Here is a 13,171-nt window from a genome sequence, read left to right as displayed (position 1 = left end):
TGCAGTGGCACAATCTTGGCTCACTGCAGCCTCCACTTCCTGGGTTCAAGCAATCCTCCTGCCTCAGCCTCCTGAGTAGCTGGGACTGCAAGCACGCCACCATGCCCAGCTGACTTTTGCATTTTTAGCACAGTAGGAATTTCATCATGTTGGTTGGGCTGATCTCAAACTTCTGACCTCAAATGATCTGACCGCCTTGGCCTCCTGAAGTGCTGGGATTACAGGCTTGAGTCACCGCGCCTGGCCAACAATTGTTTTTTTGTTTTAATCATTTTCTTCCGGTATTTTTTTGGTTTCCATCTTTGATCCATCAGGCTTCTTCTGGAGGGAGTGGCCAGCATGACTCCATAAAGCCACATCCCCAATATAGTAAAAGGCTGTCTGGAAGGCTGTCTGGGCCCCAGCTTTGCACCCCATGGTCAGGTCACTGTGTCTCGGTGGAATTGTCCCCTAAACACAGTCCCACTGAGAGGTGAAGCCAACAGGACTTCCTGGGTCCAGCGGGGAGTTGGAGAACTTTTGTGTCTTACAAGAGGATTGTAAAACGAACCAATCAGTGCTCTGTAAAATGGACCAATCAGCAGAATTCTAAAAGTAACCAGTCCCGGCTAGGATTGAGAAAAGGGCATTCTGATAGTACAGGAACAGGACATGGGAGGGGACAAATAAGGGAATAAAAGCTGGCCTCCCCCCTCCCCCAAGCCAGCAGCGGCAACCTGCTCAGGTATTCTTCCATGCTGTGGAAGCTTTGTTCTTTTGCTCTTCACAATAACTCTTGCTGCTGCTCACCGTTTGGGTCCTTGCCATCTTTGAGAGCTATAACACCCGGAAGGCCCAGGGTTCCATTCTTGAAATCAGCCAGACCACGAACCCACCCGAAGGAACCAACTCCGAACACACCGCTCGCTCCTATTACAAACACAATGTTCTCAGAGCTGGGAACTGGGCTCAGGCCGGCTTCCAATTGCTCACGCTGGCGGAGGAAAGGCCCACCGCACTGTGTGAAGTGAAGGCAAGGCCGCTCTAGGTTTGTGCCGCCTGGTTTTTGCCAGCCCCTCTTTCTCCATCTCCCCCAGGGACACCACCACCGTTCATATGTGAGCTGCTGCTTTGTGTCAGGAGCTGCCATGGCCCAGGATGGGATAATGGGCGCACTTGGGAGGGCCTGCATCGTGGCACATTGCAGGGGCCTCGCTGAGTCTAGTAGAGAATCCGGCCTGAGCCCTGGCCAGCAGTGGGAGCCATCCAGGACCTGGGGAGGGAAGGCAACTGCCAGGGGGAACGGTACGTGCAAAAGGGTCCCCCGCAGGGCACAGCGGGCCACTGAGGACCAAGTCTAGCTGTGCCTACGGAGATCCACTGCTGGGACCACGACGCAGCACACAAGGCACACAGTCCCAGGCAAAACGAGCGAAATAGAGGACCCCCTGCACACCCGTCGGCCAGGCACAGCGCAGGCGCAAGAACGCAACCACCCACACCTCACACCCAAAGAGCGAGAGCTGGCGAACCTTGTGCGGCAGGCCAGCCCCTCGGGGAACGTCCAGGTTCTGGCACCTGTCGTGCTCAGGCTCCAGTTCTGACTTAAAAACTCTGATGCTCACGCCTGTAATCCCAGCAGTTTGGGAGGCAGAGGCCCACGGATCACGAGGTCAGGAGTTCGAGACCAGCCTGGCCAACATGGTGAAATCCCGTCTCTACCAAAAATACAAAAATTAGCTGGGCTTGGTGGGCACCTGTAATCCCAGCTACTCTGGGAGGCAGGAGAATCCCTTGAAACTGAAAGGTGAACCAAGATCACCCCACTGCACTCCAGCCTGGGAGAAAGAGTGAGACTCCATCTCAAACAACAACAAACTCTGATGCTGTTTTCTCATCTATAAAAGGGGGTGACACTACAGCAGCCGCTGACTCTGTGAACCCTCAGATCAGCAAGCACTTCTTGGGTGGGTGGGTTACAGGAGAGGGGTCCCAATCCAGATCCCAAGAGATGGTTCTTGGATCTTGGGCAAGAAAGAATTCAGGGCGTTTCCACAGAATAAAGTGAAAGTAAGTTTATTAGGAAATTAAAGGGGTAAAAGACCGGCTACTCCATAGACAGAGCAGCCCCAAGGGCTGCGGTTTGCCCATTTTAATGGTTATTTCTTGAATATATACTAAACAAGAGGTGGATTATTCATACCTCCTCTTTTCAGACCATATAGGGTAACTTCCTGATGTTGCCATGGCATTTGTAAACTGTCATGGTGGTGGTGGGAGTGTAGCCCTGAGGACGACCAAAGGACACATCTTGTTGCCATTTTGGGTTTTAGCCAGCTTCTCTACAGCAACCTGTTTTATCAGCGTGGTCTTTATGACCTGTATCTTGTGCCGACCTCATATCTCATCCTGTGACTTAGAATGCCTTAACCGTCTGGGAATGCAGCCCAGTAGGTCTTAGCCTTATTTTACCGGCCCCTATTCAAAATGGAGTTGCTCTGGTTCAAATGCCTCCGACAGGTGCAGAGGGAGGGTGGTGAGTGGAGCCCACCCACCGCCAAGTCACAGGCACCCACACTCCTCAATCGTATTTTCTAGGCATCTTACTAATTTAATCCCCACAACAACCAGCTGCGGAGGTTGTTTCTCTCAGATTTCTGCACATCCTCTGTACTTGTAGGATTTGGGGGAACAAGTCAAGTGGCACAAGCTAATCCCTGAAAGGTGAGCCCCGCAGCCCCGCAGCCCTCTCCCAGAGCCGGTGGCCTGGGTGCCAGGTCCCCGACAAATGCTGGCTCCACGGCAGCTGCCATCACTTCCCTGCAGAAGTGCCAGTCTGCAGGGCAACCCCGAGGTCCTCGTGCGGGTGACCAGCTGCGGCACGGCCCGTGCGGCCCAGGGAGGGAGGGGCTGGGCCGCCCCTCAGGTGTCTCGCGAGGGCGCTTGGCGGCTGCAGCAGAGGGTTTGCATGTGAGAAGGTCGGGAAGTGCTGCTGCTCACCGGGCTGCCTGCAATTATTTCAGCTGCACCGAGGTATTTCAAAGTCAGACCAAATAAACATTTGCATCTAAAAAAGGCGAAACAGGGTCATTTGAAATAGAGAAGAAAGCCTTTCCCATATCCGGAGGGTGTGGCCCGACGTTCCAGAGCAGCGGCAAGGGTTCCTCTGGTTTTGTGCCTGTGCCAGGGCACCTAGCCCAGCCTCTGCTTCGGGAGGGAAGTTATTTTCTTTTAAATCAAATGTGTGTCGACCTACGTTTCCTTTCCCTGATTTGCACCGTGGTCACCCTGGGCCCCCTGCTGCTGTCCGGTCCACATCTTTAAAGGGCTCTCTGTGCTTTTCCTAAGAAGGGGACCACAACACACTCGACAGTATCCACCGGTCGTGCCCAAGGCAGGAGGAAGGGCGGCGCCCCCAAACTCCCAGGCCGCCTGCAGCACCCTCCCTGCGCCCCTCTCCCACTCTGGGGAGCATCCTGCCACCGCCCGCCCCGCCCCCCCCGCCCCCCCCGCCCCACACCAGCCGCACCTTCTCACTCTTGGCCAGGCGCTCTGGAGACGTCTGAGAGCCAGGGTTTTCCTGAAGAGTCAGAATTGGAAGGTTGGAAGGCGGTGAGGGCATCAGGTTTTTTCTTCCCTTTTCTTCTAGCAATTACACCCCCGTGGCTAAATTAAACTCCCATCGGCTAAATTAGGCGCAAAGGGAGAGGCACCTGCTGCTAAGCTGCGTGTGTTGTCCCCCTAGGACTTCCATCCATTGCTGAGCTCCTGACGACAGCAGACGACAGGCCGCACCCTGATCCCACCTGGCTTACAGGTGTTGTCACACAGGTACACCTTCTTGTGGATCATCAGTCACCATTTGCCCCTGATAACAACCCTGTCTTGGAGGAAGGTCCTTGCCGACACCCGCCCCTCCTCACCCTTAAGGCTCCCTTGCTCCTTCATTCAACCATTGTTTACATTTCGTTCAGGACTGCTGACTAACACTTTCAAGCACAGCGGACCCTTAAACAACGCAGGTTCAAACTGTGCGGGTCCACCCAGGTCCACCCACAGGGAGGTTTTTCAATCAGAGTTATACAGGCAGAGTGTCCCTGCCTCTCCTGCCTCCCTTCCCATCTCCTCCACATCTTCCTCTCCGCCACCCTGAGGCATCAAGACCAGCCCCTCCTCCACAGCCACTCAACATGAAGATAACTAGGATGAAGACTTTTATGATAATGCACTTCCACTTAGTAAATACTTTCTCTTATGATGTTAATGACATTTTATTTTCCCTAGCTTAGTTTATTGTAAGAATACAGTATAAATACATATACAAAGTATGTGTTAACTGATTTTTTAATGTTACCAGTAAGGCTTCCAGTTAACACTAGGCTATTTATTAGTTAAGTTTGGAGGGAGCCTGAAGTTATACAAGGGTTTCTGACCGCGTGAGAGCTTGGCTCTCCAACCATCACATTGTTCAAGGTTCAACTGCACCTCTCCTACCCATCTCCCCCGCCATCTGATGTAGTAAGATAAATATAAAAACACTTACAAGCCCTTGAAAACCAGGAAAAATGCCACCAACAGACCAGAACATTGGTGAATTTCTGGAAGATATAAAGCAGAGGAGATCAGATTCGTGGTGAAACGCATTAGAGCCAATGGCATGCAGGTGGCAGACCATCTTAAAAACCCTCAAGTCTGGAAATGGGGTATAGGGTGGGGGCAGTGGAGAAGGAATGACTCATGGAGCCTGGATGGGGTCATCACACAAAGGGCTACCCAGGTGGCTGAGGCAGTGTCCTGCCTGCCCCAGGGTCAAGTCTGAGTGCAGCATTCAGACTGAAGACAAAGACGCACCGGGAGCCTCTAGAGCCAACACTGGCCCAAAGAGAGAAGCAGGGGCCTGCCCAGGTGACTGCCAGGCACCATCAGCCACACTGACAGGGAGAGTGGCCCAGATCAGAGGCCCAGGAAGGCACTCTGCCTTTGCAACCTCCCGGCCTGTCTCCATGACCACAAGTGCCCAGTGGTGCCAGGGTTGTCAGACGGTGGCGGTTTAGTTGTGTGCAAGAACTACCCCGCACAGCAAGAATGATTGGTGGAGACTGACAGATCGCAAACACACTGCACTCAGGAACCCTTCACCCTCTTAGAAATGGCTGAGGGTCTCAGCGGGCTTTCATTCATATGAGTTGTATCTATTGATATTTATGGTAGTAGAAGTTTAAGTGGAAAAAAATTTCAATATTCATTTATTTTAAAACATTAATAATGGCATGTTAACATAAATAACACTTATACAGGTTGTGTGTGGTGGCTCACGCCTGTAATGCCAGCACTTTGGGATGCCGAGGTGGGCAGATCACTTGAGGTCAAGAGTTGGAGACCAGCCTGGCCAACATGGTGAAACCCATCTCTACCAAAAATACAAAAATTAGCTGGGTGTGGTGGCGCCCGCCTGTAATCCCAGCTACTCGGAAGGCTGAGGCAGGAGAATCACTTGAACCTGGAGGCAGAGGTTGCAGTGAGCTGAGATTGTGCCACTGCACTCCAGCCTGGGTGACAGAGTAAGACTCCATCTCAAAAAAAAAAAAAAAAAAAAGCAAATAGCTACATTTTTTCTAAAAATATTTAGTAAGAAGAGTGACATCATTATACATATGTGTGTGTGTGTATACATTATCCATATGTGTGTGGCGTGATCTCGGCTCACTGCAACCTCTGCATCCTGGGTTCAAGCGATTCTCCTGCCTCAGCCTCCTAAGTGGCCGAGATTACAGACATGTGCCACCATGTCTGGCTAATTTTGTATTTTTAGTAGAGATGGGGTTTCACCACGTTGGACAGGCTGGTCTTAAACTCCTGACCTCAAAGGATCCGCCCACCTTGGCCTCCCAAAGTACTGGGTTTACAGGCGCGAGCCACCATGCCTGGTCCATTTTATATTTTTTAAAATCTCCCCAATGGGCCACGCGTGGTGGCTCACGCCTGTAATCCCAGCACTTTGAGAGGCCGAGGTGGGTGAATCACCTGAAGTGAGGAGTTTGAGACCAGCCTGACCAACATGGGGAAACCCCATCTCTACCAAAAATACAAAAAATTAGCCAGGCATGGTGGTGCGCACCTGTAATCCCAGCTACTCAGGAGGTTGAGACAGGAGAATCGCTTGAACCTGGGAGGCAGAGGCTGCAGTGAGCTGAGATGGTGTCACTGCATTGCAGCCTGGTCAACAAGAGTGAAACTCTGTCTCAAAAAAAACAAAACAAAAACAAACAAAAAGTCCCCAATGTCTGGCTTAATAGACACCTGGATTTTCTTTTTTGTTGTTGTTTTAATTTTATGTATTTTAATTTTATGTGTTTAATTTAATTAATTTATTTATTGAGACAGAGTCTCACCCAGGCTGCAGTGCAGTGGCATAATCTCGGCTCACTGCAACCTCTGCCTCCCAGTTCAAGCAATCCTCCTGCTTCAGCCTCCCAAGTAGCTGGGATTACAGGAATGCACCACCATGCCTAGCTAATTTTTTTTTTTTCTTTTTTTTTTTAGTAGAGATGGGGTTTCACCATGTTGGCCAGTCCGGTCTCAAACTCCTGACCTCAAGTAATCTGTCTGCCTCACCTCCCAAAGTGTTGGGATTACAGGCATGAGCCACCATGCCCAGCCAACAGCTGGATTTTCATACCTCCTTCTTCTTTCAAGCTGTAGTGATAATACACATCATGTAGACTCTGGAAAACTCCACTGAACACCCATTTGTATATGTGCTGCTGAAGGGAACACCTGAACACCCATCAGAAAAAAAAAAGTCTTTTTTATTCCTATTAAATAGTTTTTGCTTTGCAGACACCCAGAAAGAGTCTTAAGAACTCAGGCATCCGTGGATCTCACTTTGAGAACCACTGTCTGGGCACTCGTTTACAAATGGGATCGGATAATCAAGAACCCCCAGACATCTGAAGGAAACCAACAGCCTGCAGAAGAAGTAGACAGAACCCTGGAGAAAACAGGATAATAATGCAGGAATCAGGATAAGACATTAAAATCAGCATAATTCATATCCTCTGAAGGGTCAATAAAATATAAGAACCAGTCGGATGGCAAGTGGGCACAGAGCAAATACACAAAAACCAATACTTTCCATAGATACCAATAAATAATCAATTGGAGAGGACGTTTGCAAAACCAACAACAATCACAAATAATCTAGGCATAGGCATAACCAAAGTTCTGGAGAACCTACATGAAGACACATTTTTAATCATATTAATGGACATACATTGAGAGATGTGTTAAGTTTCCTGTGGGAAGCTTCAATATTATAAAAGTGGCAATTATTTGAGTTGCTCAGTGAACTGTCCTCTGCATTATACTAGGTTGAGCGGGATTTCTGTCACGAGTATGCACCAAGAGTCATAACTAATATATCTTCTAGGTCAGCAGTCCCTAGCCTTTTTGGCACCAGGGACCGGTTTCATGGAAGACAATTTTTCAATAGGCCCGGACTGAGGTGGGGATGGTCAGGATCAACCTGTTCCACCTCAGATCATCAGGCATTAGAGTCTCATAAGGAGGGCGCAACCTAGATCCCTCACACGCACAGTTCACAGTAGAGTTTGTGCTCCTATGAGAATCTAATTCCACTGCTGATCTGACAAGAGGCGGCGCTCAAGTGGTCATGCTCCCGCACCTGCCACTCATCTGCTATGTAACCTGGTTCTTAACAAACCACAGACAGAGAACAGTCTGCGGCCCTGGGTTTGGGGACCACTGCTCTAGGCTGAAAGCCACTCCAAATAAAATAAAGAGACAAGTGACTGACTGCAAGAAGATGTTTGCAACACATATAATAGTCAAAAGGTTAATATACTTAATATATAACATTCCTGGAGTCATATGAAGACAAAGAACCTTAAAATACAGGCAGATAATAGAAGCTAAACAAGAAGTAGCTGCATGCATGAAAACGAATCCACCTCTGAATTAGTCAGGGTAAGGCTCACCTGTTCTAACAGAGACCCGATGATACAGAGGGTAGATGAAAAAACAGATCTGTTTCGGTATTAGGTTCTCCAGAGAACAGAACCTATAGGAGAAACATACACACACACACACACATATATATGATAAATATGTGTATATTTATCTAATATATATTATAGATCTATATTAGACATTACATAGGATATATATATACACCGACACACACATGCACACATATTTATTTTAAGGAATTTTGAAGAATTTATTTTAGGGAACTGTTTTAAGGGATTTATTTTGAGGACTTGGCTTCTGCGATTGTGGAGGCTTGGTAAATCCAAAATCTGCAGAGTAAGCTGGTAGGCTGGAGACTGATATTCCAAGTTGGAGTTCACGAGCAGTCTGCCAGCAGAATCCCTCCTGGCTCGGAGCAGGTCAGTCTCTTTTCTCTTAAGGTCTTCAACTGACGGGATGAGATCTGCCCACATTGTGGAGAATAATCTGCTTTACTCAAAATCTTCTGATTTAAAGGTTAATCTTATCTTAAAAAATACTTTCGCCAGGTGTGGTAGCTCGGGCCTGTAATTCCAGCACTTTGGGAGGCCGAGGCGGACAGATCACTTGAGGTCAGGAGACCAGCCTGGCCAACATGGTGAAACCCCATCTCTACTAAAAATACAAAAATTAGCAGAGCATGGTGGCACATGCCTGTAATCCCAGCTACTTGGGAGGCTGAGGCACAAGAATTGCTTGAACCTGGGAGGCAGAGGTTGCAGTGAGCTAAGATTGTGCCACTGCACTCCAGCCGGGGCAACAGAGTGAGACTCCGTCTCAATCAGTCAATCAATACCTTCATAAAAACATCTAGACTAGTGTCTAATCAAATATCTGAGCAATGTGGCCAGACGTTTAACGTAACACACAAAATGAGCCCTCACTCTTACTTTCTCGGGTTATGGGTCTGGGCTGAGCAGCAGCTCTGCTCCTCCTGGTCCCCCAAAACCCCAGGACCCTTCTCTCCCGCTGCTGACCTCCCCTAGGGCACTGCCACAGCCAGATACTAGGCAGCTTGGAGGCCCAGGAATAGAAGAGCCTCCTATCACAGGCCTGCTCTTACTCTGTTGCTGAGAACTTGGTCCTGTGGACAAGCCTAACTGTAAAGCAGGCAGGAAATGCAGTGGAGCTCAGCAGCTGCTGCCCAGCCACAGATCTGTTGGGCAGGAAGAAGAGGAAAATGGATTGTTTTTTCCTTTAGTAGAGGTGAAGTCTTGCTATGTTGCCCAGATTGGCTTGAATTTCTGAGTTCAAGGGATCTTCCTACCTTAGCCTCCCAAAGTGCTGGGATTACAGGCATGAGCAAAGCAAGAAGTTTCTACCCAACCTCCCTATTAAAAAGGAAATGTAAACTAAATCCAGGAATTTTTTTTTTTTTTGCTTATCAGATTGGCAAAATTTAAAAGTTTGCAATCAGTTGTATGTATCAGACAGGAGGGTTCTTAACCCATAGTAACAACTACAGAAAAAGATCTTATTTTGGAGGGCACTCAGAATCTTGAGGATGCAGGAAGAACAGGTTTGGACAATGAGCAGGTGTCATGAGGCCTCCCTAGGTCAATGGCAGAAGCAGGCTTGCTCAGACACTTTGCCCATGGGACATGATGCCACAGGTGGACAGAGCCACGGCCAGGCAATGCCACTAGCACTCCCATCGGGCGTTTGCTGCTTGTCCCAGGTCTGCAGATGCAGGGCCCTGGGATTCTCTGCCCAAATGTCACCATGCCCATTACCAGGGCCATATGGGCCTGTTGAGGCTTCCCTCTTCCTCACTCTATGACCTGAAGGGGATGGAGGGTCCTTTTCTGGTGGGGCGGGGATGGGGGTTGGGAAGGTGGGAGTCCAGTATGGAGTTTGAACCTGCAGGCTGCTGTAAGGTCTCCACTGTTTTGCAGGGCTTTACTAATGTCTCTAGAAATCTCAAACACACGGCCGGGCGTGGTGGCTCACACTTGTAATCCTAGAACTTTGGGAGGCCTAGGTGGGTGGATCACAAGTTCAGGAGTTCGAGACCAGCCTGGCCAACACAGTGAAACCCCGTCTCTACTTAAAATACAAAAATTAGCTGGGCATAGTGGCAGGTGCTTGTAATCCCAGATATTCAGGAGGCTGAGGCAGGAGAACCGCTTGAACCCGGGAGGCAGAGGTTGCAGTGAGCTGAGATCATGCCACTGCACACCAGCCTGGGCAACAGGCTAGAGACTCCATCTCAGGAAAAAAAAAAAAATCTCAAACCCACATAGCCAGCAGTTCTTAGGAATCTTCTAGATTCTTCTGGGAATCTTCCATTGGATGCAGAAAAGAACATATTCTTAGTGGAAACAGTAATTCGTGGAATAATATGCATAGCAAAGTGGGAGGCCTCATTGTTACCCTTATGAGCTCTGGAGTCAGGCTCAAATCCTGACTTCAGTTCTTAGTAGCTGTGTGATCCTGGGCAGGCTACTTAACCTCTCTGTGCCGCAGGCTCCTCATCTGAAAAATGCGAATAATTGTAATAAACTTTACTGAGTTCGTGATGATTAAATTAATATATGCGAAGTGCTCAGACCAAGAGCTTGGCATTTGATGAATACTCATTACCCATTAGCTCTTTTTATTGTATCCTGACCCCGTTTCTTCTATACAAAGCATGTCAACACACATCTGTGCATGTTGGTATGTGCCCAGAACTGTACACACGCACCCATTAACAATGGCTGCCTGGAAGTAGGGATAAGAAGGAAGTGTGAGTATCCATGTCCATTTGTGATAGATGTGTGAATTACTGTGACTCCCCTATATCAGTCACTGACACTTGTGGACAGGTGGGTAGGTAATAGGTAGTAGCTACGCACAGGGGTGAACAAGGACGAAGCAGGCAAAGCCCCTGCCCTGGCTCAGGGGACTCTTCCAGGTCTGCCTCAGGCAGTGTAAGAACGCCCCAAGGGGCCTGGGGTGCCCAGGAGCAGGGAAAGGGACGGAGGACCGGCGCTTCCCAGTGCCAGGCCACGGCATTAGCCAGCCTGCTCCTCGAGGTTCTGGGGCCAGACGTCCGCCAAGTACGCACGGTCTTTCGGTGAACAAGTGCTCTCATCTGAAAGTGCACACGCCTCCAGCGGGCTGAACTTGGGGGAGGGTCCAGGCTCCATAGGGAACCGCCTCCCAGCAACAGGGCTCGCCCAGAGGCCAGGCAGGAAGGGCTGGGAAGGGCGGGGTCCGTGCGGCCTGAGCCTAGACCCCTTAGGCCTGGGGGCGGATGTGCACTTCGCCCATTTCAACATTTCCTCCCCGGCTGGCCACGGCCCAGGAAAGAGGCAGGGGTGCGGTTTCCCTCCGCCTCCCCCTCCGCCTTCTCTCCCGCACCGCCCCTCCTCCTCCCACCGTTCCTTCCCCTCCTCCTTTCCCGCACCCCTCCTTTCTTTCTCCCTCATCTCTCTGTCTTCCTTTCCCCCTTCCTCTGCCCTCCCCACCGCCCCGGGTCCTCTCCCTCCCGTTCCCCCGCCGTGCCGTCCTCCTCCTCCTCCTCGCGGTCCCCGCCCCGGAAACCTGGCTCGCCCCGGGAGGCTGTGGTGGGGCGCGCGGGGTGGTTCAGGGGCCCATCCTCTCCGCCGCCCGCGCGCCCCGCCCGACGGCTCGCACCTGCTTGGCGGCGGCCGCTGGATTCTCAGCTTCGGGTCGAGGAGGCGGGAGGGAAAGTGGGTCAGCGCGGGGCCGCGGCGGGGCCGCTGTTGTGCTTGGAAAGGGGCCCGGGGTGCCGGGGGCCTCTCCCGGGCGCGGCGGCGGGAGCGCCCGCGCGTGACACGCCAGGCACAAAGGGGCCGGGCCGCCGCCTGCGCTGGGGCTCGGGCTGCTGGGAGAAGCCGTCGGGCGCCCCACGCTGGGCTGTGTCCCCCTTCCCGGCCACGGCGCGGGGCGGCCGGGGCCCGGGGCTCTCCCCTCCCCGAGCGATGTCCCCAAGGCCCAACCCCGCAAGCCGGAGCTAGCAGGCGCCCACCACGCCCGCTCTTCGTTCGCCCCCCGGGCTGGGTCTGGGCGGCTCCCTCCTCCGGAGCCATCCCCGCCGCCCCGCCCTGCCCCCTGGTGTCAGCCACGGGCCTCAGCAGCCTGGCGTCCTCCTGGGAGCGTTTTTCTGACTCCTCTGAGGGACCCGGTCCCCTGACCCCCTGGCCCATGCGGTCTGCCCAGGTCTTTGCGGGCGTTGGCTCTGTTTGAGGGAAACCTCCGAGGCTGATACCTGGCAGCAGCCCTGCGGAGGACTGCCCAACCACTCACTTCCCGACCACCGTGCCCCCCAGCAGCTCTGGGACGCCGGGCTCTGTGGGTGGGCTGGGTCCGGCTGCAGACATGGGTCACTGTCCTACAGCAAGGACTGGCTGCGAGAGCAAGGAGGGGACCAGGACTTTGGGATGTCAGTCCCCGAGCTCCCCTCTGCTGTCCCCTGCACAGGAGCAGAAGGGCATGGCCGGAGGGTCAGGGTGCCCCAGCTGGGTTCCTGCACTGCCGCAGGCCTTGTCCTGTTCCCGCTCGCCCCCAACCCCCCAACGCCCCAGGCTAGGATCCCACCGTCCTAACATGCCGAGAACTCCGGCTACTGCTGGAACTGGAACTGGGCTGCCTTCCTGGAGGGCCTATCCCCTGGGTCACCTGATGAATGTTTCGCCCTGTTCCAGAAGCTTTCCAAGTCTCTGACCAGAATGCCTCTCCATCCCTTGGCTCCTGTTGCACAATCTGCATCCTACAGTGACCACGCCTGGCGCAGGCCTCTTCTCGGGCTCTGGGAGGCTGGCCTCTGTGAACGCTGGGCTGAGCCAGCTTCTGACCCAGGAGGGGCCGAGGGCTGCCGCATTCTCACCCCGCTCCAGGTTTGAGAAGGTATTTCCGCGGGAAGCCTGTATCAAATGCGTGCCCTGCCTGTGTGTCCTCACGTGTGTGCAGCAGTAACTGCTACAAGGCTACAGTCCGCACTGCTGAGCCAGGGGTGGTCCCTGAGCCTGTCTGAACCCAGCTGAGTGGAGCTCGATTGACAGGCAAGTGTTTGATGTTCCCCTGGCTTGTAGAAGGGCTGATGTTAGCTCCTGAGACCACCATGTGTCTACTGCAAAAGGACAGCTGCAAGCCTCCAACAGATAGGGGAAGGAGGGAATGGGGAGAAGGGGGAAATCAGTAAAATACGACGTTTTCC

General features: G+C 52.1%; 1 protein-coding gene across 1 annotated transcript; it reads right to left on the bottom strand.

Moving 5' to 3' along the window:
• Window positions 1-560: 560 nt before the first annotated feature.
• On the bottom strand, window positions 561-12,502 carry LOC103245942 (uncharacterized). The gene is made up of 5 exons (XM_008017197.3): window positions 11,629-12,502; window positions 7,977-8,059; window positions 4,523-4,577; window positions 3,509-3,559; window positions 561-3,046 (listed from the first exon to the last, which is right to left on the bottom strand). Exons 1-5 carry the CDS (start codon window positions 12,159-12,161, stop codon window positions 2,902-2,904), a joined length of 867 nt encoding a protein of 288 aa, XP_008015388.3. The 5' UTR covers window positions 12,162-12,502; the 3' UTR covers window positions 561-2,901.
• Between the last annotated feature and the right edge of the window lie 669 nt (window positions 12,503-13,171).

This window comes from Chlorocebus sabaeus, chromosome 26 (assembly GCF_047675955.1).
Source record: "Chlorocebus sabaeus isolate Y175 chromosome 26, mChlSab1.0.hap1, whole genome shotgun sequence".
Lineage (NCBI taxonomy): Eukaryota > Metazoa > Chordata > Mammalia > Primates > Cercopithecidae > Chlorocebus > Chlorocebus sabaeus.
This window is presented reverse-complemented; position numbering and strand designations above follow the sequence as displayed.